The 27,238-nt window shown below is 44.3% G+C and overlaps 1 protein-coding gene across 1 annotated transcript in view; it reads right to left on the reverse strand.

Moving 5' to 3' along the window:
- The window catches only part of bace1 (beta-secretase 1), a 131,189-nt gene that overhangs the window by 56,198 nt on the left and 47,753 nt on the right, over nt 1-27,238 (reverse strand). Inside the window, exon 3 of the mRNA XM_078426675.1 lies at nt 14,357-14,573. Coding sequence (XP_078282801.1) covers nt 14,357-14,573 — 217 coding nt within the window. The remainder of the gene's footprint in view (nt 1-14,356; nt 14,574-27,238) is intronic.

Below are 27,238 nucleotides of genomic sequence, written 5' to 3' on the forward strand. Positions count from 1 at the left end.
AAGAGGAAGATTGAGGACCACTTTTCCAACAATGACCCACGGCGGGTATGGCAAGGCATCCAGCACATCACCAACTACAAGACCAGCAACCGCACGACTGCCGACGGCGACGCCTCGCTGGCTGAGGAACTTAACTGTTTCTTTGCTCGTTTCGAGGTGAAAGCTACAGTGGCAGACATTACACCCTCTCCAGCACCTGACAGCAACACCTTCACTGTGCAGGAGTATGATGTTAAGCGCGTGCTCAGAGCAGTGAATCCCAGGAAAGCTGCAGGCCCCGATGGTGTGACGGGCAGAGTGCTGAGGGAATGTGCAGACCAATTATCTGAGGTCTTCACAAAAATCTTCAACCTGTCCCTTTTAAAATCCACCATCCCTCCCTGCCTGAAGTCCGCCATAATCATCCCACTGCCGAAAAAGTCTGTCATCAGCGGTCTTAACGACTACCGTCCGGTAGCACTCACACCGGTCATCACAAAGTGCTTCGAGAGACTGGTCCTGCAGCACATCAAAGCCAGCCTCCCACCCACCTTCGACCCACACCAGTTTGCCTACAGACTCTTCCTCGACTTCAGCTCTGCCTTTAACACGGTCATCCCGAGCAGACTGGTCACCAAACTTTCCGACCTTGGATTTTCCCAAACCATCTGCCAATGGATCAAGGACTTCCTGACCAACCGCCCCCAGACAGTCAAAATAGGCCCTCACCTCTCCTCCACCATTACACTGAGCACCGGCTCACCACAGGGCTGTGTGTTGAGCCCCATCCTTTACTCCCTCTACACTCACGACTGCGCCCCCACCCATCCCACCAACACCATCATCAAGTTCGCGGATGACACGACTGTGGTTGGACTCATCTCAGAAGGAGATGAGACAGCCTATAGGGATGAAATCCAAAGGCTGGCAGCATGGTGTTCAGTGAACAATCTGGTCCTGAACTCCTCCAAAACAAAGGAACTTATAATTGACTTTAGAAAAACCAGTGGAGATTACGACCCACTCTACATCAATGGGGTCTGTGTGGAAAGGGTACCAGTTTTCAGGTTCCTGGGTACGCACATCACAGAGGATCTCACCTGGTCTACCAACACCATCACCACAGTAAAGAAGGCACAGCAGAGACTCCACTTCCTGAGGATCCTCAGGAAAACCAACCTGCAGGAGAAGCTCATGTTGTCCTTCTATCGCTGCTCCATCGAGAGTGTGCTGGCATACTGTATAACCACATGGTATGCCAGCTGCTCAGAAAAGGACAGGAAGGCCCTTCAGAGGGTCATCACGACGGCCCAGAAAATCATCGGCTGCTCACTGCCCTCCCTGGAGCACCTGTTCAGCCTACGCTGCCTCAGTAGAGCAGGCAAAATAATAAAAGATCCATCCCACCCCGGCCACCGTCTGTTTGTTCATCTGCCCTCTGGTCGACGTTTCAGGTCGATCAAATCCCGAACAAACAGACTTAAGAACAGTTTTTACCCCAGGGCCATACGAGAACTGAACACTACCTTGCACTAGGCAACACCGTTAAAAAATCGGTCATATAATTGTATTTAATTGTATTTATGTATTTATTTGTTTTTGCATTTATTGCATATATGTTTGTACGCACCGTCAGGATTGGCTATTTTTTAATTTCGTTGTACTCGTTGCAATGACAATAAATGAATATTATTATTATTATTATTGTTGAGACCAAAAGCTTCAGCTTGGCTTCCCTCTCTGACCTTTTCCACCTCTTTTCAAAGTTGCCAGAGGAAGTAGCTGAGGCAGGTACAATAACACCATTTAAAAGACATTTGCACAGGTACATGGGTAGGAAGGGTTTAGAGGGATAACCCAGGACTAACCTGGATGGGGCATGTTGATCGGTATAGACGAGTTGGGCAGAAGAGGCTGTTTGATTCTATGCTTCTTTAAACCGTATCTATTTGATCACACTCTGTCAGTTGCACAGACATCTATCTAAGTAGCTGCCAAATTTTGACTGTTCTCTAATTTCCTGAAACATTTTACAGGCATTATATAAATACAAGATTTTAGTGCCTCTGATTAATGGCACTGGTTTTGGCTGCAAACGTAACAATTTTTAATGTAACTAGTGTTCAGGCAGCTGTCGCCATTATTTGTGTGAGCACACATTGACCTAATTGTATTTTGCAATTAAGGCTAACTTAATATTCACTCCAAACCCACCCACCCACACACACACCCAACTCACATACACATACACCCACGCACACCCCCAAACACACATGCACACACACCTAGACACATTCACACCAGACACACACACCCACACACACACACCCGCAACCCCAAACACACACACACACCCAAACATACACACCCACACACACTCCAACACCCATCCACACATACACCCACCCACACAAGAATAGAACATTTAAAAAAAACTCGCAATGCTGTAAATGTGAAACAAAAACAGAAAATGCTGGAAAAACTCAGCAGGTCAGGCAACACCCGTGGAAGGAGAAAATTAGTTACCATTTCACGCAGAAGAACTTTTATCAGACAGGCAATCGCCTTGAAATATGAACTCTGTTTCCCTTTCCATAGATTTGCCCGACACACTCAGAGAGCTGACTCCAGCCCAGGGTACAATATTTCATTCACCCACCTGCCCCTGTCTCACCCGACCCCCCTCTCCTCAATAGAAGGTATCACAAAACGCTGGAGTAACAGCAGGTCAGGCAGCATCTAGGAGAGGGAATGGGTGACGTTTCGGGTCGAGGATTGACGTCAGGGTCTCGACCCGAAACGTCACCCATTCCCTCTCTCCTAGATGCTGCCTGACCTGCTGAGTTACTCCAGCATTTTGTGATACCTTCGATTTGTACCAGCATCTGCAGTTATTTACCTACCCTCTCCTCAATATGTGTAGGAAACTGGTTTAAAATACTGGATTAAGTCGAAGATAGACACAAAATGGTGCAGTAACGCAGCGGGGCAGGCAGCATCTCTGGAGAGAAGGAATGGGTGACCATTCGGGTCGAGACCCTTCTTCAGTTCCTTCTCTCCAGAGATGCTGCCTATCCCACTGAGTTACTCCAGCATTTTGTGTCTACCCTCTCCTCAGTATACCAGCTGGCTTCTCTTAGGCCTGTGGCAGGGTCTCCACATGAAATGTCACCAACGTGTCACCAAATGTCTCCCCACAGATCCTGCTCGACCTACTGTGTTCTTCCAGCAGCTTTGGTTTTTTTTGCTTCAGATTTCAGAATCTGCAGTCTCTTGAGACTGAAATAATTACAATTGGGAGTTTCTATAAATTATATTCCATTATGGCCATTTGACATCATTCCAAAAATTAAGCTCAGTATTTTGCACAAAAACGCAAATGTTTTGGAAGATTATGAATGGTTATGAAAAAAATTACTACGACACTAACTGCGGTCTTCAAAAGCCACTAACAAATACTTCTGTATGTTTTTTTAGATTTAGAGATACAGCGCGGAAACAGGCCCTTCGGCCCACCGAGTCCGCGCCGTCCAGCGATCCCCGCACATTAACACTATCCTACACACACTAGGGACAATTTTTACATTTACCCAGTCAATTAACCTACATACCTGCACGTCTTTGGAGTGTGGGAGGAAACCGAAGATCTTGGAGAAAACCCACGCAGGTCATGGGGAGAACGTACAAACTCTGTACAGACGGCGCCCGTAGTCAGGATGGAACCTGAGTCTCCGGCGCTGCATTCGCTGTAAGGCAGCAACTCTACCGCTGCGCCACCGTGCCGCTATCATTCAGTAAAATTAATCCAATCAGCACAGGTAGTTTTGTAATAGCGCAATAACTGTATTGCTCAGAAACCTCGTGTTGTAGAAAATAGTGTGAAATAAACAACTGTGTCAATGGGGAAAACGGGGTGAGGGGCCTAGAGTTTCAAATTCGCAATAACCAAGTTATTTTCCCCTGCAGGATTTAAAAAAATAAAGGTCTCTCAAATAACAAGACATTTATTATTATTACTACTGCAAACTAAAAATACTAAAGGCTGTATGCTACATTGTTAAAATGAAGTACGATTGCTTCTTACTATTGTCAACAGAGGTGAACGCCTGTCCATTGCAATGGCAACGGCAGATGCTGTCTGACCCGTTGAGTTATTCCAGCTTTCTGCGTCTATCTTCAGTTTAAACCAGTATCTACAGTTCCTTCCTATACAATTACAATGGCTTCTTGTGTTGAAAGTTGCAGCTGTGTACTTCAGAGACAATGGTCTCGGATTACTGCAGGTTGAATACATGGAAACTTTTTTTTCCCAAGACAGGTTTTTTTTCTGCTCACCAATTTCCAAAGTAACTTTTAAGTAATTCTTTCGTTCCCCATCAAAATCGCGTTATAACCAATTAGGCCCGCCTAATGCCAACAGCGTTCTCTGTATCATCAATCACATTATGGATAACAAGTGCTGGAGTAACTCAGCAGTTCAGGCAGCATCTTTGGGGAACATGGATAGGTGACATTTCGGGTCAAGACCTTTCTTAAGAAAGTAGGAATGGGTGATGTTTCGGGTCGAGACCCTTCTTCAGACATCCTTTATGGATCATCCGTTTTGCCAGAACACCAGAGGTCACAGCCTCCGAGAGGAGTCCAACGGCACCAGAATGGTCCACCCAGGCCACCAAGGGGCCAAGATACCAGCCCACAATGTCGGCCTTGGAATTTGACTGTGGGAACGGATCTGCCGGCTGCGGTTCCAGGGTCCCGGCTGCAGGGGGAAAATTCGTCCCGCTGATTGGCCGTGGAAGTCCCGATGCAGTTGAGATCGGCCACCTCACCCGGCCTAGGTGCAACATTTTTGGGGGGACTTCGGGGGGGGGGGGGGGGGGGGTAGATTTCAAGTGCACTCTCACAATTTTGTCCTGAGTAAAGGAGGTGCTGGAACATCAGTTGCCGGAAAATAGGTGGGGGGCCTGTACCGATGAATCGTTACCAAGAGGTTGCCAACTTTATATATACAGTATGTGCGGATCGAAGGGCAGCCATCTTGTGGAAGTTTGGAGAGACAGGTTTGGAGGAAAGATTTCTTTTGAATGGTAGATGAAGAGTAAATGTTATGATTTTGCTTCTCCTAATACCTGGGGGGAAAGTTGCCCCATCTTAGCATGACGGCTGTGCTCTGGGTCACAACCAGACCCGAGAAAGGTAGAGGGTAACACTGCCTGCCAAGAGCTGGAAACTATTCCATTACCATCCTATAGACAGAATAATTTTTTTTTTAAATGTAGTGCTTACTAAGAATAGCTGTGAAGCAATCAATGGCTGTTAGCAATAAGTGTCCAATCTATAACAGCTTTCCCCTATATAATTTAAAATGTAAATGTGAACTAGGGCTAGGTTAATTACTGCAGGAGTGGTCCGCATATTAAAGTCTGAACTTCAACGTAACCTTAAGTATTACAGAGAGGTGTGGATCATCCTCACACTTACTGATATCTGTAACTACATCTTCTCTCTTAAAGGGACACTATCCAAAAAAAATATTTGGCTCAGACTGTTTCTCGTAACTATCTGGTGTAATAAAATAAATTACTTTAAGATGGGTCATCAGCGCTGTCGATTGTTGTGACAAGATCTGAAGTTGTTTATGTCTTGCGTTGAATTGGTTTATCGAACGTTTTTTCGTGCCGAGGCAATTCCAATCCACTCCAACTAGTCCCGAGTTCACTGACCTTCAATCCTCAACTCATTGAATTTCACTAAATGCAGTTACCTTGACTGGGTCTTAATCATCAAACAACTTGATTTTACAATTGCTATCCTTGTGTTTGTGTTCCCCTGTGAATCTGGCCCTCTCTATCTCTGAGATCTGCTCCAACCCTATCCTTTGTGAACCCCTGAACTCATCCACTTCTGATTGTTGTGTGTCCCTGAGGCTCTTCGTCTCACCATTGGCAAACTTGTCGATATAGAACATGGAACAGTAGAGCATAAGATCAGGCCCTTCGGCCCACAATGTGTGTGCCGACTATGATGCTAAAACCATTTCTGATTGACCTGCGCATAATCTATATCCCTCCATTTCCATGTGCCTATCAAAAAGCCTCTTAAATGCCACGATCATATCTGCCTCAACCACCAACCCCGGCAGCACGATCCAGCCACTCACCATCCTCTGCGTCAAAAAAGTTGCTCAGCACATCTCCTTTAAACTTTGCCCTTCTCATCTTAAAGCTATGTCCTCCAGTATCTGATCTTTCCATCTTTGGAAAAAGGTTCCGACTGTCTACCCTATCTATGCCCCTCATAATTTTATATGTTTCCATCAGCTCCCCCCTCAACCTCCGGCGTTCCAGAGAAAACAATCTAAGTCTGTCCAAACTTTCCCTGTAGCTAATACCTGAAAATCCAGGCAAAATTCTGGTGAACCTCCTCTGCACCCTTTCCAAAGCTTCCGCATCTTTCCTGTAATGTGACGACCACATTAAGGATAGCGGAGCCAGGGGGTATGGGGAGAAGGCAGGAACGGGGTACTGATTGAGAATGATCAGCCATGATCACATTGAACGGTGGTGCTGGCTCGAAGGGCCAAATGGCCCACTCCTTCACCTGTTGTCTATTGACCAGAACTGCGTGCAATTTTTCCAAACGTGGCCTAACCAAAGCCCTATAAAGTTGCATCATGACATCCTTACTCTTATACTCAATGCCCCCCCACCCTCCCCTATGAAGGCGAATGTTCCAGATGCCTTCTTTACCACACTGTTTCCTGCGCCCTTATTTCTGGAATTTCCTCCTGAAAACCTTCTGCCTCTTATTCGCCTTCAAAGTAATCTTTAGAACCTATTATTTGAGACAAGTTTTGATCAGCTGCATTGTAACGTTTCCTTCTTCGGCCGATGGTGCTCCTGTGAAGCAGAGTTTTTCCGTCAAATCATAGAATGATTATGCCTGAGAAGAATCCCATCAAGTTTATGCTAGCTATCTCTTTAAGAAGTCCCCTTCAACTATTATAGGATAATGCTCCATCAGAAAGCAGGTGGCTACCGTTAAAAAGCCTCTTTAAGAACGATTGTTAAAGGCAACAGCTGTTGGTACAATACCAGCCATGTGATTAAGTGTCCCTCCATTTCTGATATCAAAGGGCTTTTAACATTTCGAATGACTGCATCTACCTAACTCCACAGGAACGGTGATTGTTACAACAGCCCAGGAAGAGGAAATCAGCAAGTTATCAGAAGGGATGCTTTATATGCAATGAAATAAAATTACATTGCCTGGTGTGTGCAGTGCACCCTACACAGTGTGCTACATGGGCACAGCAGAGGGGAGACCACAACCATCTGGGTCATTGGTTCCACACTACAACTGACTGGGGTGCAACACATGTCCAGGGTGGGGAGAGACTTTGGCTAGTAGCCCCAGGCCTGGCTGAACCAGCCGTATGTTGGGAGCATTGGAAGCACACGTTCAGAAGGTGAAAGAGTGAGACAAATGGGGGAGGACCACAATGTAGAGTCCTTCAGCGGCAGGACTTTGGAGGGCAAGGTCTGGCGGAGATACCACTCAAATAACGGAAGGGATATCAACCCAGGGGGTCACATGAACGGCAAGGATGCTTGGTATAAGGATAGTTTGTGAGCACTACCTAATATAATGCTGAGAAAGTCAGAAGAGTGTTTGCATTGTTGCTGATTTGTATATATTTTTTCATTATTCTGAATAAAGTTTATTTATGGAAAAAAAAGAAAGAGTGAGACAAATTGTTGGGATCAGTAGTGGAGGGGGGGAAGGGTGGATTCAACAATTGAGTAGAATGGTAGAGGGGGACAAGAGGGTCTGGCCTACAGGGAGAGGTTGAGTAGGCTGGGACTCTATTCCTTGGAGCGCAGGAGGATGAGGGGTGATCTTATAGAGGCCATGAGAGGAATAGACCAAGTAGATGCACAAAGTCTCTTGCCCAGAGGAGGTGAATAGAGGACCAGAGGACATAGGTTTAAGGTGAAGGGGAAAAGATTTAATATGAATCTGAGGAGTAACTTTTTCACACAAAGGGTGGTGGGTGTATGGAATGAGCTGCCAGAGAAGGTAGTTGAGGTTGGGACTATCCCGACGTTTAGGCGGGCAAGCGGGACTAGTGTAGCTGGAACATGTTGGCCGGTGTGGGCCATGGTGGGCCGAAGGGCCTGTTTCCACACTGTATCATTCTATGACTCTCGGGGGAGGGAATTAGATCAGGATCAATGTGGAGGTCCATTGTGTGGGTGTGTTGGAAGCACCCCTGCTGAACAAAGGTGGGCAGGCGAGGAGAGGGACGTCGTGTCCAAGGAAGGCGATGGGTGGAGGGCCACAACAATCTAGGGCTTGCCTGGACCAGGCACGTCTCATAAGAACTAGAGAGTGGGCTTTAAAAATGGCGGCAAAACATGGAGCCTCTTGCAATTTCCACTACTGTGCATATATGTATATATTATATGTTTTACTATTCCATCACATGCACTCTGGTTAACTGCATTTCGTTGTCTCTGTACTTGTACACTGCACAATGACAATAAAGTTTGTATTTTATTGTATGTGGGCTCAGTGGACTATTTCTGTACACTTGCTAATCGGGGATCAGGGGGATGGCAATACTCCAATGGACTGTTTATATGAAAAAGAATTTCACCGTGTGAGCGCTTCTCATGTGACAATAAAAGCACATTGAACCATAACACCAGACTGAGGGTAAAGGGCGCAGGTTGGAGGTTGAGAGGTGGTGTATTGTTGAGATGGGGGTCAGGAAGGTGAGGAAACCAATCTACTTTCCTGGAAAGATCCCAGTCCAGCATTACACTGGGAAGGCCAGGCTGTGCCAGAAGTGCCCAATGGCACGGTGTGGTCAAAATTGCTGTTCTAAGAAGGTGCCACGCACAGGGTGTGATGGCAACACATCAATCCCTAGCACTGAAACTGTGTCAGGTGAGTAAAGATGACTCACAACTGGAAGCACTCACTGCAATTTTGAAGACTGATGTCAAATTCCCCAGAAGTAGTCATTATTGCCTTTCTTTCTGGGAAAAAAAAAATTCAGTTGTCATCTATCCTAACATTTACTTAAGCGGCACAGAGTTAACAATGCCATGTAAGTGAAATTTTTGGCAGGTGTGTGATAACTGGAGTAAATGGCCTGTCCTTGGAAATGAAAATCATTTTGAACTTGGATTTCCTCTCCAACATTAGCCCACTCTGCTGGCTCGAACAAAATACAAACTGCCTCACCTTCCAAGAATGAGCTGTGCGTCGGTGTGTTGAGGACATTAGCAAACAGTCAGTAAAATTGAAGGCTCTCACAGCTGATGATTTTGTGGGTGAGGTGGTCTCACCGGTTGACAACGCTATTCTATGTGTGCAGCTGGTGCTATGCAGAGACTGCCTCGAATGCTGCACTCAGCCCCCAGGTAGTGGGGTCCCATCAAAAAAGCTGGTACCTGGGGTGTCAGTGGAACCAACAGTGTGGACCCAAAGGACAGACGGCCATGGTGGAAATGCCGAAGAATTGAGGAAATAGCTTTAAGATCAGAGGGGGAAACTTTAAAGAAGATGTGTGGGGTAAATATTTTATGCAGAAATGACAAAGATTAGAGGACATAGCTTTGTCAGAGAAGGAAAGTTTAAAAGAGATGTGTAAGTTTAGAGGAGGGGTGGCACAGCAATGGAGTTGCCACCTTACAGCGCAAGAGACCCAGGTTCGATCCTGACCACGGGTGCTCTCTCTATGGAGTTTGGACGTTTTCTTTGCGACTACGGGGGTTTTCTCCGGGTGCTCCAGTTTCATCCCACACTCCAAAGACGTACAGGCGTGTAGGATAATTGGCTTCTGTATATTGTAAATTGTCCCTAGTGTGTAGGATAATGCTACCGCACGGGGTGATTGTTGGGCAGGGTGGACATGGTGGGCAGAAGGGCTTGTTTCCACACTGTATCTCTAAGGTCCAAAGTCCAATGTAAAGTGTCGGGCAAATGTTTAATACAGAGTGGTGGGTGCCTGGAAAGTGCTATCAGGGGTGGTGGTGGAGGCAGTTACGATTTGAGGCCTTTGGAGAGGCACATGGAGAGATAGGAGTGGGCAGAGAAGCTTAGTTTAACTTGAAGGGCCTGTTCCTACGCTGTGTGATCTTGGTCATTGAATTCAGGTCAACGCAAAATCAGCCCGCGTTATAAATTGGCGCAACCTGCAGCTGTTATTTCACCTGTGGTATTAAAAACAAACCGTACAGATGGATCATCTCAGCTACAGTGTCACATGAAGAAGGATGAACATCAAATTGATTCAGATTCACTCTGTTTCTTTCGTGTCGCAATTTGGAAGGTTTCAGTGAAGAGTGCAGGCTCGCACAGCTGCGCGTTTACAATTCAGCCGATTGTGAAGGGAACCTTGGTTTGATCACTCCAAGGGTCTCTTTGCGAAATACATTTCAACAGCTTCAACCCAGCAGCCTGTGGGTGCAGAATAAAGCTACTCCTCACGCGGCAATCTCATTCAGAGGTCGCACGGTGCAAAGTGTGGGAAGCAGAAACTGCTCACTGTTGCCATCAGAATGCACCTGCAGGAATAGACATGAATCTGCCAATATAGGAAGCATTTTGCTTTGGATCTACTTCATTCAGCTTCAGCCGACAATGACATTCGGCATGTGAAATCTGTGCCGATCTCCATCTCCGAGCTCGAGGAGAATAAATGTATAAAACTATAATAATATCTGGTACGTCAAAATGAAATGTGTGCTGTTCAGCTAAGTGCTTTGAACTGTACCTTCCCCCAAGGCTACATTTGCTGAAACGCCAGAGTGTGATCTGCAAAACACTCGTTAGACGCTGATAGAGGACTTACTACAGGGCAGCAAAGGGAGGGAGGAGAATATAGTGTTAGAAACAGCTGCTCACAGCAGCCATTGTGTACTTCAGGTAAGCTGGGCTGAACAGCAAAGGGCAGTGGTCCATGCGGTTTGTCTTTAAAGGATATCCAGCATGTGCCACATAAATTATTTGGTGTATTGCATGCAGTTTTGCAGTTCTGGTTGCCCCAGTGCAGGAAGGATGTGGAGGTGTTGGAATGGGTGCTGAGCAAGTTCACCAGCAAGATTCCTAGAGTAGAGGGTATTTGCTACAAGGAAAGCTCCACCATCAAGAAAGATAAGGGATTAAGGCAGATGACAGCATCACCTTCTGCAGATAGACACAAAGTACTGGGGTAACTCAACGGGTCAGGTAGCATCTCTGGAGAAAAAGGATGGGTGACGTTTCGGGTCGGAACCCTTCTTCATACTGAAAGTAGAGGGGAGGGAACTGGAGGTAGGAAAAGGCCAGAACCAATCATTTGTTGTCCAGAGATGCTGCCTGACCCACTGAGTTACTCAGTGTCTATCAGTTTGTGTCTATCTTCCATATAAACCAGCATCTGTAGTTCATTTCTACACATCACCTTTTCCCTTCAAAGTCGTATGCCACGCTGATTTGGAAATCTATCACCAGTCCATCATTGTCACTGAGTCAAAATCCTGGAACAACCTCCCCAGTAGCTTTGCGGGAGTATCTTTACCAGAAGATGATGGTGACCTCTAGGAGCTGATTACCACCAACATTCCATGGGCAATTTGGGATGGGCAATGAACGCTGGCCTTCCCAGTGAAACCCTGATGCCGAAAAATGAATATCGAACAAGAGATATGTGAGTTTAAGGTCGAGAGTCAACTCTGATCTAAGTGAATGGGTGGGACCAAGCAGCCTGCTCTTGCTCCAATGTATAATCCTTCTACCTTGCTGAATGTGAAGCTCTGCAAGGGTTGCTCAATGGATCTGACTGTAACTATAAGAATGTGTGTACGAAGAAAGGCAATAAGTAATTAGGCTGGACAAGAGTAAATGGTTCCATGGGTCTTCCTTCCATATCCTAACCATGCTCTCACTCTTTCCATGAGAGGAGCATTTAAAGCAGCAATCCATTACCCTAATAAGATAACGTTGAGATCAATTACCACTGGAGAAACCAGTCAGTAATGGGTTACTGAACTAGTACAGTACAATCGCTTGGTAATTAAGGCCAATAGATGGAGAATATTAATTGTACCTTTTTGCAGCATTTACACATTCCCTAAATATTTGATGCAAAGAGACATGAGTTACAGGAACTGGCTGCATTATTAATTTCTGTGATTAAATCCCAATATTTCCTGTCAGAGGGCAGGCGCCAACTGGTTTGGAACTTAATCTGGATAGGGTATAAGATTCTGTCTCACTCTGCCAGTTCCTGCAATCAGTATCCACTGAGAGGAAATCATTGCTCCACAGAGTAAACACTACACTTCCTCTCTCTCACCCACTCCACAGTCAATGGCTTTGACATCCAAAAATAACTACGGCACCATCAAGCTTAGGCGTGACGCCAGACTGCACCACAGGTAACGGGTCCAGAGCAAGTCCGCTCCGAGACGGGATTCTCGCACGGGGGTTTTGAGCAACTGCTCACCTGGGCCTTGCAACGAAAATCCAAAGTTGCGAAAAGAAAGGGAAAAAATATCACACTGGGGAATTGGCAGCATTGAAAGTTCGTTTATTCACTCTTGGAGAGATTGGCATTGCTGGTGGCATTTACTTCCAGTTCTGATGCGCCCTGGGTAATATGATGAGTCTGCTCCTGGTACCTTGTGGGTTGCTGTCGCTTCTAACGGGCAGGTAGGATGATCAAATCCTCCAAATATATCAACGCTGTGGGGTTGAGTACATGCAGTGATATTTATATATTGGAGCTCCACACTTCCTTCATCCAAAGCGGAAGGTTGCCATTAGGCCAATTATGTCCTATCCCTATTTCCCATCTTCTTACATGGATAGGAAATGTTCAGAGGAATGTGGACCAGATATGGGCAAATGGGACTAGCTTAGATTGGGCATCAGGGTGGGCATGGACAAGTTGGGCCGAAGGGCCTGCTTCCATGTTCTATGACTCATTTCCCTTGCTACTTATATTTCTCTCTCTTGATTATCAATGCCCCTTTATGATTTGCTCACTGAGCCACACTAGGGGTAAAATGCAGAGCCCATTTAATCTACCAGCATGTGTTTGGGACTTGGCAGGAAACCAGAGCACCTGGAGGAAGCACACAGGATGAGCATGCAAACTCCACACAAACAGCACCACCATCACGCTGCCCATGAATAACATCGTCAATAATGACTTAAAAGAAAAGTGATAAATTCATCCACTAACTCAACCATTTTCCACAGTTCTGCTTTGTTCAATGAATACTTTAAAAGAAACCTGGAAGTTACCATGACAAGGGGCAATTAAGAAAATCACAGGAATGAGATGGCTTTGTACATTGGCCTGTCGAGGAAAAACTGGGATCAATACCTTTTACTGAAACCAGCTCCTCAATTCCAGATTTTTGAACAGAAGATAGCAAATGCATACTCTTTAATGGTGGACTCTCCAGTCAGTTGGATTGCTGTGAGAGATGATGTATTTAATGATCCATCCTTAATGTGGATGTAAAGGACTTCACAGTACAGCTCTGGAGAAGAGGGGAGTTCTTCCAGTCCCCTTGTAAATATTTATCTCTTAACTGACATCACTAAAACAGATGATCTTGCCATTTATTTCAGTACGTGCAACAGAAGCACGTGCTCAAACTGTCACCTTCTCTCCACACCGCCCTTCTGACGACAGGCTGCAAGCTCTTAAACAAGGAATGCCTAACAATGTCCCAGGTTCATCATGTTCTTTCTCCAGCAACGTAACGACAATACTACCACACACCTTTTAGCTTAGTTTAGTTTAGAGATATTGCATGGAAACGGGCCCTTCGGCCCACACCCATCATTGAACACGTTCAAACTAGTTCTATGTTATCCCACTTTCTCATCCACTCCCTACAGATAAGAGGTCATTTACAGAGGCCAATTACCCTAGAACGGCAGAGCAATCTTTTAACCACATCAAGATCTATGGTCTTCTACAGAAGAGAGACACAAAGTGCTAGATTAATTCAGCTGGTCAGGCAGCATCTCTGGAAAAAAAGAATAGGTAACATTTCAGGTCAGAGCGCTTCTTCAGAAGAAAGGTTTAAAGGGTTCTGACCCAAAACGTCACTATTCCTTTTCTTCAGAGATGCTGCCCGACCCGCTGAGTTACTCCAGCACTTTGTGTCTATCTTCGATATAAACCAGCATCTGTAGTTCCTCCCTACAATATATGGTTTTACACACTTCCAATGGAACAAATGTACCTGAATTCCATAAATCCTTATATCTGGCTTGAAAAAGGAAAAGTCATCTAAGAACAAGTTTTAATTTACCAGCATTTGTAGACGTTAATGTCAAGCATTGCAAGAGACGTAGCACTTACCCTGGCAATTTCAGCATACGCCAATCCCAGTATCCCCTCCCAGTTGGAGCCATTGATGAAGAATTTATCAGACTCTGTGATGGCAGCGATGTTTGCTCGGACCGAGACATTAGGGCCATGTGGAATACTGACGATGTCTGTTCCCAGCTCCCCTTCCCACTTCCCTTGGGTGTAAGGAACGTAGACACTCTTCCTCAAGTCTCGGTAAGTGCTGGAGCTGAAACACAAAGGGATTTGTGCTGGTAACTTACCACAAAATGGCAAACAAAAGAGTTTGAATGTTAACTTCTGCAACAGCAATGGTATAATCGTCACAAATATTATGCTGTTTTTCCTATGGTGCTTGGTTGACACGAGTCCAAGTAAAGCGATGACCATTGAATACTGTCCCGATGCACGATAGCAAGATTATCTCACTTATTTGAATTTTAAATCGATTTTCTGTCTATTAAAGTTAACAATATAATTTGTCAACTTCTGCTAATTTCATGCAGAAAAACACAAATTGCTGGTGGAACTCAGTGGGTCAGGCAGCATCTGTGGAGGGAATGGACAGGCGATGTTTCAGGTCAGGGCCTTTATGGCAACTTTTTAGAAGAATGGCCACTCCTGCCAATTTCATTGGAGATGCCTTATCCAAATTTCACCGCAGCTCACCCTCCTCAATATATTGTAACACTGTGTAGGAAGGAACTGCAGATGCTGGTTTACACTGAAGATAGACACACTTTACATACTGGTGTAACTCAGTGGGTCAGGCAGCATTCCATCAGTCTGGAGAAGGGTCTCGACCCAACACGTCACCTATTCCTTTTCTCCAGAGATGCTGCCTGAACCACTGAGTTACTCCTGCATTTTTTCTCTATCTTGTTGTAACACTGTTGTTTACCGGATCAGCCTCCCACTTGCTTTATCTGTCTCCCTGGATGGCAAACATCTCCCAGCAGCTTGTGGCCAAGCTAGCTTTGCATGAATGGCCATTAAGGACTATCTCGACCCTCCTCCATTCAGAATCATTTAATGTATCAGAAACACAAAGTATGAATTTCTTCATTCTAAGCTAGATTTAAAAACTATTGTAGGTGTTATAAGGAGGAACGTATGCTAGATTTCAACCTAGGTCCTGATCTGAAAATGCCCCAACCAAATGTTTGTACACTTTCTCCCGTGAGTTCAATGTTTACAATATCCCCACTCGTTCAACTCAGGCTTATTTGTGCATGAATTTCTGGATTCTCCAATAATTGTCAGGAAAATTCTTGAAACCTTTACAAGCTGAAATATAGCTGAAAAAGAGTGTTAACAGCATCTGACTGATGTCACGATTCTGTCACTTGAAATCTCTGAACCAGTCACCAATGAATGTGTAATCAAAGTCACAATGTTTCCCTCCAGATTTCGTCACTTTTCTTCTCTTGATGGTTTGTCTGAAGCTGGCAGAAGAGTTCAAGGCGGGCAAGAGGTTGACGAGGTTATGTCATCTTTCTGCGACTGTTTATTGAGAGTGTGTGGTAGATGTTAAGCCCAAGAGGGAACAAAGGACAAATCAGGATGAGAAGATACGTTTCCAGTTTGACTTGTCGTCAGTGAATAGTGTGATACTTGACAAGGGATTGGAGGGAGATTGTTGCCCAGGTGACACCTTCAACCTTTGGGGCAGCACAATGGCGTAGCAGGTAGTGCTGCTACCTAACAATGCCAGCAATCCTAGTTCGATCCTGATCTCCAGTGCTGTGTGTTGTGCACCTTGTGGGTTTCCTCCCACCTCTCAAAACTGTCCGGGTTTGTAGTTTAATTATACATTCAAAATTGGCCTTTGTGCATAGCTAGATGGAAGAATTTGTGAGATGTTTTTGGAATGTGGGGAGAAGAGGTTACCAGGAACATTGGTGGGAAATCGGATTACTCCGAGAGTCAGCATAGACTTGATGGGCCAAATGGTTTCCTTCTATGTTGTAAGGAAAATGGAAAGAAGTCAGCTTCAGCACCACAGTCAGGAGGTCACATTTGCCTTTAGAGGATGCATGAACATAATCAAGGAATCAAGGGAGAAAGCAGGAACGGGATACTGATTTGGATGATCAGCATGATCGTATTGAATGACGGCGCTGGCTCGAAGGGCCAAATGCACCTGCACCTATTTTCTATGTTTCTATGAGGCACTACTGTGGATCAGAGAGGCTTTCACATGTATGAATGTCCTGTCTCATTCAGTCTCGGTGTCTGGGCATGATTGGGAATGGAGTAAACACAAGTCCATGATGTGGCTTCAGACGGGCCATGGTTAGGTTGGTTCAGATTGGCTATTCTAAGGCAGGTTTTGATCGGTTGTGGGAGGATGGAGTGCCAATTTGTCATGATCATGTCAAGTTTAGATTGGCTGTCGCAAAGTCGGTCTGGATTGGTCACGTTTGGGTCGGTACGCCATAAAATATGGTGCACAATATTGGTCACACATATATCAAAATAACATGGGGTCAGCCAGAAAATGATATTTAAACATAGAAACATGGAAAATAGGTGCAGGAGTAGGCCATTCGGCCCTCTGAGCCAGCTCTGCCATTCAATATGATCATGGCTGATCATCCAAAATCAGTACCCCGCTCCTGCTTTCTCCCCATATCCCTTGATTCGGTTAGCCCCAAGAGCTATATCTAACTCTCTTGAAAACATCCAGTGAATTGACCTCCACTGCCTTCTGCGGCATAGAATTCCACAGATTCACAACTCTCTGGGTGAAAAAGGTTTTTCCTCATCTCAGTCCTAAATGGCCTACCCCTTATTCTTAAACTGTGAACTCTGGTTCTAGACTCCCCCAACATCAGGAACATTTTCCTGCATCTAGCCTGTCCAATCCCTTAAGAATTTTATGTTTCTATAAGATTCCCTCTCATCCTTCTAAATTCCAGTGAATACAAGCCCAGCCGATCCATTCAAGGAGAATAACTACAAACTATTGGAGTGTTTTTATACAATTCAGAGGAGGTTGCCTCTACATTTTACTCTGTGCTCCCTTGTCATAGATTCTGCAACTGATGACAGAAGTTACTGTCAAAATCATGTTCTCCTTATCATTTCAAAATAATTAACCAAATTCCTGGGAATACAGCCCCAGTTTGTATAAGATAGATACAAAATGCTGGAGTAACTCAGCGGATCAGGCAGCATCTCTGAAGAAAAGGAAGAGGTGGCATTCCCCAAGAAGGGGTTTGACCCAAAATGTCACCTATTCCTTTTCTTCAGTGATGCTGCCTGACCAGCTGAGTTACTCCAGCATTTTATGTCTGTCTTCGGCATAGACCAGCATCTGGAGTTCCTTCCTACCCTTTTTGTGTAACCTCGATAACACTGTAACACTCACTGATGCACTCAGATACAGCATGAAGCTGTTTAGAAAGCACAGCGCCCACTTTAACTTTTAGAATCACCATTTACAGCATCGGGGGTTATTCAGCCCATCTTGTGTGTGTCAGCATGCTGAAGGTTAATCTTATCGCCCTGCCTTTAACAACTGATTCATTAAATATTGACAGACTGAGTAAATCACAGTATACTTTACCTTGGCTCGATCATCAAAATTAATGCAATCTTTTAAAATCAATGTGTTGGCACAAGTTTAGTTCATTCATAGTGACTTCACACAATCAGCCTCATTGTTGGTACAGAGCTATTTATAAGGTGTGCTCAGGCTGTTAATTGATTAGTTTTTTCTTCCTCTCTCCCTAAGGGTTACGGCTTCCTCTTTCCCCGATACGCCACTGGGAACATTTGCCTCATTCAAATTGCAACCATCACGCCAATCGTAGATCAATAGGTCACTCTCTAACCTCAAGAAGTGTCATCATAAAAACCTACGCTGACACTCTCATGCAGTGCACTGGGTTCTTTCTGTCCGCTGATTTGCTCTCCACAGATCCGCATACTCCTGAGGTCAGCTCCAGACACCACCTCAATGTTTTTCCGAACAATTATACCCATACATTGATGAACAATCACTGTTGTATAAATACAGTATTCAGTTTCTGGACCACTTGTGTTAAGTGGGTCCCAGCCACACACTATTCTGATAAATAAGTCTTTGTTTATGTTGCTGCAGCTTCTGATTTCAAAACAGACTTAGAGGAAGTAATTAAACCTCATAAAACTGTTTCTTCACAGGTCAACGTTGTAATACTGAGATTCTGACAAATGAAGTGAAAGTATGTAGCATTGTCAGAAATAGTGTTTATTGGATGTGCAATTAAACCAAGCCCTGTTTGCACTCTTAGGCACAGGTATAAGATCCCACAACACTTTATTGAAAAGCAAGGGTGATTATTTGGTTTCCGAACAATATTTCTCTTTCGCCCTTAGTACTAAAATAGAATTGCCTAGTATGATAGATACAGGAAGGTGTGCTGTATACTAGCAGTTGTACATTTCATTCTGGTTCTGAAATTCAGAATCATTGACTTCACTGGAATCAAATTTCAGAAGTGAAGCAGAATGCCTTGCTGCCACTATATAACACGTTCCAACTATCGACCTGGGATGTGTTTCGAGGCAATAATCTTGTAACTGTGGAATATTAGAAAATTCATGTCACAGGCCTGTCATTCTATCGAGTTTTTGACAACCAAAACTGCTTACTCCCATCTTCTGACCGTAATTCTGTCGCTCTGCAGGTCACGGTTGTTCAAGTACACATGCAAGCACTTTTTAATGTTGTGAAGAATTCTGCTCCCAGCACCGTTTGAGCTCTAGTCCCCGAGGGGTATAGAATTTTTCTCATCTCCCCTTAATCCTTCTTCCAAATTTGCCAAATCTTTATCCCCTGGAAAGGCCATTACATTGGAACTATTTACTCTGTCGAGGTGCCTTATAATATAATACACTTCAATTAAATCTCCCCAAAGGCAATATAACATTGGCTTATCCCATTCGTTCCACCATGCCAAAATGCTGGCAACATGCTTGCAAATGTTCTTTGCCCTTCTCCAGGGCAATCTCACCTTTCCTACAGTTACAGTTTAGTCTGTTGTCACGTGTACCGAGGTACAGTGAAAAGCTTTTGTTGCATGCTATCCAGTCAGCGATAGTGAACTGCAATACGGTGACCAGAAACATAGGCGGTATTGTATGCAATGCTGATCATCCTCTTACAGGAAGGATGTGGAGGCTATAGAGAGGGTACAGAATAGGTTAACCAGGATGCTGCCTGGATCAGAGGGCGTTAGCTGTAAGTAGAGGTTGGAAACATTTGGTTTGTTTCATCTGGAGCTTCGGAGGTTGAGGGGGATCTGATAGAACTCTATAACATTCTGAGAGCCATAGACGGGGTAGACAGTCAGAACCTTTTGCCCAGGATGGAAATACAATATAACGGAGGGCACAGCTTTAAAGTCAGAGGGGCAAAGTTTACAGGAGATGTGCGGGGTACGTTCTTTTCCCCGACACAGAGGGTTGCTGTGCCTGGAACAGACTGCCAGGAGTGATGGTGGAAGCAGATACAATAATGCTCTTTAAAAGGCTTTTAGATAGGCACAAAGATATGCAGGGAATGGAGGGGTATAGATCATGTGCAGGTAGAGGTGGCTAGTTTAACTTGGCTGACTCTCTCATGCAGTACCCCTGTACAATGACAATAAAGATATATTGTATTGTTGTATTGTATTGACAAGGGCCCATTTCTATGACTTCTCAGTTCAAGATTCAAGATTCAAGATATCTTTATTTGTCATCCAAAAAACAAGTTTTTTGGACGTAATTTAGTCACCTACAGTCCAATAACAAAAGCAATAAAACAAGCAAATTACACAACCCCAACCAACACACAAAAAAAAAGAAACATCCATCACAGCGAGTCTCCTCCAGTCCCCTCCTCATTGTGATGGAAGGCCAGAATGTCTTTTCCCTTTCCCTGCCGTCTTCTCCCGCGGTCAGGCTGGTGTCGTTGCCACGTTCCAGGCCGCGCCGGACGGTGAAAGGTCCGCAGCGGGCCGACCCAAGCCTAATGTCAAGGATAAACAAGTCTGGTGCCTACTTGTAATGTTAGAATTAATGTTCTGCTGTTCCTCCACACATCTTAGACCTTGCCCATCTATTGCATATTCCCTTGCCTTGTTGCATTTCCCCAAATGCGTGACCGCACATTTTTCCAAATCGTGATTTTCCTCACTACTTCTTAATCCAACTGTGCAATCTATCAGTATTCCCCTGCAGTCTGCAGCTTTGCTCTCACTGTCAACCAAACGCAGTCAACTTTTACATCATCTGTAAACATCTTCATCATACCTCCTACATCTTACGTCTAAATATATCACAAACAGCTAGAGACTAAACACTGAGCCTTGTGGAACTCTGCTGTAACAGACTTCCAATTGCAAAAGCGCCTATCAGCGGATACTCTTTGCTTCTTGCTACTGAGCCAATAATACCTCTTGACATTAAAACTTTGTCCCATAAAACAAAAATCAATTACAGCAAAGTCCTGTAAACTTTTCACTTTTGTTGCAATAAAATAAATCCATAGGATAATTCTAACATTACAAGTAGGCACCAGACTTGTTTACCCTTGACATTAGGCAATTGGCAAAGAGCGTCATTTGTCTCCTACCCCCACAAGCCATCATTTGGTCCTGCCTTGTCAATAAATCTCAGAAATAAGTTATGTGTAGGTGTTACTTTAATTACTAGTTTATTTATTAAATGTTTTTGCAGCTTAGTTTATAATTCACTTTGTTTGCATGTGCAACTTTACTTAGTATCATTATCAAAAGGACATAAGTGATAGGAGTAGAATTAGGCCATTCGCCCCCATCAAGTCTACTCCACCATTCAATCATGGCTGATCTATCTCTCCCTCCTAACCCCATTCTCCTGCATTCTCCTCATAACCTCGGCACCTGTGAAGAATCTGTGTAGGAAAGAACTGCAGATGCTGGTTTAAATCGAAGGTAGACACAAAATGTGCACACTAAGGAACTTAAAGCTGCTGACCCTTTCAACCTCAGCATCACCGATGTGGATGGGGTGGTGTCCACTCCCCCGCTGTCTCCTGTAGTCCACGATCATCTCTTTAGTTTTGCTAACATTGAGAGAGAGGTTATTTCCCTGGCACCAGCAGTTTAGTCCCTTTACTTCCTCTCTGTGGGCCATCTCATTGTTGTCTGGAGTAACTCAGTGGGACAGGCAGCATCTCTAGAGAGAAGGAATTTGTGACATAGAAACTGAGAATAGGTGCAGGAGTAGGCCATTCGGCCCTTCGTGCCAGCACCGCCATTCGATATAAACATGGCTGATCATCCAAAATCACTACCCCGTTCCTGCTCTTTCCCCATATCCCTTGATTCCCTTTGCCCTAAGAGCTAAATCTAGCTCTCTCTTGAAAACAACCAGTGAATTGGCCTCGATTGCCTTCTGTGGCAGAGAATTCCACAGACTCACAACTCTCTGGGTGAAAAGGTTTTTCCTCATCTCTGTCCTAAATGGCCTACCCCTTATTATTAAACTGTGACCATTTCAGATCGAGAACCTTCTTCAGACTGATGGACTTCTTCAGTCTGAAGAAGGGTCTCGACCCAAAACGTCACCCATTCCTTCTCTCCAGAGATGCGGCCTGTCCCGCTGAGTTACTCCAGCATTTTGTGTCTACCCTAATCAAGAATCTATCTCTGCCGTAAAAATATCCACTGACTTGGAGCTCCACAGCCTTCTGTGGCAAAGAATTCCACAGATTCACCACCCTCTGACTAAAGAAATTTCTCGTCTCCTTCCTAAAAAAACGTACTTTAATTCTGAGGCTATGACCTCTAGTCCTGGATTCTCCCACTAGTGGAAACATTCTCTCCACATCCACTCTATCCAAGCCTTTCACTATTCTGTATGTTTCAATGAGGTCCCCCCTCATTCTTCTAAACTCCAGCGAGTACAGGCCCAGTGCTGACAAACGCTCATCATAGATTAACCTACCCATTCCTGGGATCATTCTTGTAAAAATACATTGCAAACCCATCAAAATGGGTACATGAATGGGTATATTTCAATTTCTGCTCCCATTCCTATGAATATCTAATTCCTTTTGAAATGTAATTTTAATTAAGCAGTTTCCAGGAATACACCTCGTCATAATATGAGTTTCCCCTCTAACTTCAGAATGCTCTCTCGCTAGTTTTCCACCTTTTGTAGCCAGATCAGGCTTCCTCTTTTCTGAATCTGTGCTCAATTTTCTTATCAAACCTCTTCTGCCAATCTTGTTTAAATGCTCCACAACAGAACCAGTAAATATGCCCAGAAAGATACTGGGTAGGATCCTGTTGAGTGACCCTCTTGGCCTGTGCAAATCCCATCTTCCCACCACCATTTGCTGCTTGCGAGACCTTGTCACGTTCGCTGCCCTGTTTCCTACCTCCCATTGGGGTCCACACGACAAGAAATGCTCTTTGGAACACCCGGAGTTTGATATATATCATGTATAATTGCAAGTCTTTTTATTCCCAGGAAAAAACTAGGGTTTGTGCAGCGCGGAAGCATGGATCTTTTTTCCCCACTGCCTCAGGTCTCAGAAGTATTAATAAAGAGCACTTTCTTAATTAGACTGCGCTGACTGATGTGCACCAGTCACGATCTATTTGGAGCTCAGGACCTTCCCTTACCTCCTCCTCCCCCCTGAGACTTTGATCACATAAGCAAAGTGGTGTGTGCAAGACTCACATCATACGGAATAATACTGATCTGCACTGGGGACCCGAGCCCCATGACAACCAGAGACTTTCCATAGGCTTCACTCGGTTGCTTTCACACACTCTTCCTTTTAACCTTTCCCTGCCCATGTTTCCATTTCAAAGCATGAAATGTACTGCATACCCAGGCCCAAAATTCCCACTAGGGAATTTCCCTGTCGAGCTTCTTTTGAAGATGAGATCTGGTGTGAAGAGCTTGCATTAAAAAAACTCATCAAAGACAGTACTCACAAAAGGAAGCTGTATCTAATCAAAGCCTGTTTTAAACAGACAACTTCCTCGATGGAAACTTGTGCGTGTTGTGCAAAAGCGAGTTATGATCTGGCTTTGAAGAATGTTTGCAAGCTATGAAAATGGAAATTAGGAACTTGTGTAAGCCATCCAGCCCTTGCTTTGCTATTTAATAAGATCGTGGCTGATGTGACAATAATCTCACCTCCAACTACCCATCCACCTGCAGTCCCCTATCTAATGAAGTATCTGTTTCCATTTCCCTTTGAAGAAGAGAGGTCCAAGGATTCATGACCTTCAAAGCAAACACTTGCCACATTTGTGTTTTAAATGGGCAATTCTTTATGGTTAAACAGTAATCCTTGTTCTAGGTTCAACCAAAATGAGAACCATCTTCTCTGCATCCAACCTATCAGGTCACCTTAGGACTATAAATATGTTAATTGAATCCTCACTCACTCTTCTATTGAAGACAAGATCTTTTCCAAGACTAAGGCAGCATCAATTTGGTTCGCTCCTTCTTTATGATTAGTTTTTTTTAAAAGATGAGGTTATTTTTGCTTCACAGTGTTTTGTTTTGTTTTAATGTGTTTCTGACTTTTACTGTTAGGAGTGATTTATCATTCCTAAAGATTTAGTCAGAAGCACAGCAATGATTCAACATCAGCTCGATCTGTTAACTAATTTGATGTTCGGTTACCTTGCCTGGCCAAAATCACATTTACATTTTTGGCACCATACTGATCTTAGGTGAGGTCAAACTCTGAATATTCAGCAAATCCCCTCTCCACATACAACAGCTGTTGGTCATGCTTCGTGTAGGTGATGCGCATTTTAAGCATGTTTAAAACCAGTTTGATACAGCACTTCTGGAATTGCTTTAATGACATTCGATGTGCTTGACACAAACCCTCATGCAAAAAGATTTTTTTTTCTTGTTCAAGTCTTGCCAAGGGTGTTATCGGAGACAGGCACAACTATTGAAATGGAAATGCTTTGTCTTTTCGGACTTGTAAGTTGACTTGCATCCATTTGTCATTTACATAATCAAGGGCTCCTTCACCCTTTCAGGTGGACATAACAGATCCCAAAACATTGTTTGAGAAGGAGAGCAAGATAACTATCCCCATCAGCACAGCCAAAAGATTCCCATCTATTAACTTTACTGACCCAAGTTGTCTGATCATTAATTGCTCTTTGTGGAAGCTTGTTAGGGATAAATTAGTTCCATCACAGCAGTGATTACACTCAAAGTACATACTTATTGGTTGTGAAGTGTTTGGAATGGACTAAGATTTAGAAAGGTGCTGGAAAAATGCACATCTTTTCCCCCTTTATTTTAATGAATACATAGGCAAAAGCTAATGCTGCAAAAATCTATTAGAATCTTTCCTGTTAATGGCGGCTCATTAAAAACATTACAGTCCCTTGTACCTTTCTCACGATGGATGTCAACATTGATAAATCCCTCTCATCTCCTATTCACTTCTCCTCCCACAGGGAATTATCCAGATGTTCTTGTCAGCATCTATCATGCAGCCAGCATCATAAAACAGATTAATGGTCAGCTATCTCTTTACTGATCATGGGATCCCACTGCGTATCGATCCGTAGCATTTGCATAACAAGGGAACCCGCTGAAGTTGACCATGAGCCGCATCCCCGACACCGTTAACCTGTGACTGCAGCTACATTTGTGACCGTTCTAACCATCACTTTTAGACAATAGGTGCAGGTAGGCCATTCGGCCCTTCGGGCCAGCACCACCATTCAATGTGATCATGGCTGATCATTCTCAATCAGTACCCCGTTCCTGCCTTCTCCCCATACCCCCTGACTCCGCTATCCTTAAGAGCTCTATCTAGTTCTCTCTTGAATGCATTCAGAGAATTGGCCTCCACTGCCTTCTGAGGCAGTGGATTCCACAGATTTACAACTCTCTGACTGAAAAAGTTTTTCCTCATCTCCGTTCTAAATGGCCGACCCCTTATTCTTAAACTGTGGCCCCTGGTTCTGGACTCCCCCAACATTGGGAACATGTTTCCTGCCTCTAACGTATCTAACCCCTTAATAATCTTATATGTTTCGATAAGAGTTTTGCTTCCTCTTCTTAAGTTACCCATTCACTAACGTGTGGCAATTTGCAATGAGAACTCCACTTCAGTTGACAATATCCTACCCAGCATGAATCCACGTTATATTAAATCACTGGAAAAATAACCAACAAAGAAACTGGCTGCCAGGACTAAAAAGAAAGACATTAAGTCTTCAGTGCGACATTCTTCCACTCTGTCTCTCTGGACGCAAAGTGGCGATGACGCTCACCAAATCTCCAACAAAAATGCAGGAAACAGCACCAGGCACTGTACAGAGTCCCTCTCAGCCTCGCTTAAATCTTTCAATCCATCATTTTGGAGGTAATGTCGAACATTTTTCAAACTTCATGTATCATTGACCCAAAACATTTTTCAATCCTTCTCACCCCCGATATTGCACCGCCCCTCCAACAAACATCACCCGAGACAGAGTTAACCCTCAGAAATAATGGGAACTGTGCAATCTACCGAGACTGCATTCCAGAACCAGCATCACCCTGACAGGAAACGAACTGCGACAGTGAGATCACGCAAGCCCTCATGCTTGAAGACCAAGTTCCAATCCATCATGGAGTCTTTCACATTAGCAGGCAAGAAAACGGATGTTACCCAAACCACTGCAAGGCAAAGGTCCTCTACCAACCTGCCCACACTGACCTCGTCAATAATGCTCCATGGTGAAGACCCGAAGCTTCGCCCGAAACTCATGGTCTTCCAGGCCTCGATAATTTCTGCCCTCCTATACATTGAGATCTGGACCACCTACCTACCGTGAAGACTGGAAAAATACCACCTACACCGTCTTTGTAAAATCCTCCAAATTCAATGGAAGGAGAAAATGATCAATGTCAGTGTCCTCTCCCAGATCGCATCTACTGTTTCCTGTACGGATGTCATTCCTTTCTCTAATTTTCTCCATCTCCAACACTTCTGTTCTCAAGATGAGGCTCTCCGCTGCGGATCTTATGAATTATTCTCCTTCTTTGGGGAAAGTCGAGTTGCCCGCTGCCATAGTTGATGGAAAACATGAATGCATTTCCTCCATTTCCCTCACGTCAGCCCTCACACCACCTCTCCAAAGCTCAGGCAGATATAGTTCCCTTGGTCCTCAAGTGTCAAGCCCACTCACCTCCGCATCAGCACGTCATTATTGATTGTCTAGGTAAACAATGAAAGCAGTGGGCCTCCTCACACTGCCCACTTGTCCACCCCATCGGCCAACTCCTTCCCCATCTGTGACAGAGATTGCAGTTCCCAGTTTGGCGTCATCAATCACAAGAGCTCACAAAACAGGAATGCAAGCTTCATCCTTGATCCCAAGGGAATGCCAAAGAAGAAGAAATCCAAATAAGCTTCTGATGGCAAATCTCCCTCTTTGAAGATGTTAACCAATGAAGTGAGGCACTTCACTATTAAGTACACTGCATTGCGTAAATGTTCAAGTGGTCAGTGAAATATAATCTCCATTATTTTCAATATTGCAGAGTTCATCTAGTGCTCATCCATCCAAATTCTCTGCTCTTAATATTTTTGTTCTAAACAGAACTCCAAGCATATAGAACACATTAACTCACAATATTAAAATAAAAATGCGATTTATGTACAGAAACAGCAAGTTCAATCAGAAACCTATGCATAGCAAGGTAATAAGCTTCAAAGCATTTCAATATTTCAATGCACGGATGTCAGGCATCAAGGATATAAATGGGTCTTGTAAAATGACAAAGCATTCTACTTCCCTACATGTCTCCCCTGAGCAAATCGTACATCCTAATCGTGAAAGTATACCAGTCAGCCCATGCTTCAGGGTGCAGATGAAGGCCTTGCATCAATAA

Source organism: Rhinoraja longicauda, chromosome 32 (genome assembly GCF_053455715.1).
Source record: "Rhinoraja longicauda isolate Sanriku21f chromosome 32, sRhiLon1.1, whole genome shotgun sequence".
Lineage (NCBI taxonomy): Eukaryota > Metazoa > Chordata > Chondrichthyes > Rajiformes > Arhynchobatidae > Rhinoraja > Rhinoraja longicauda.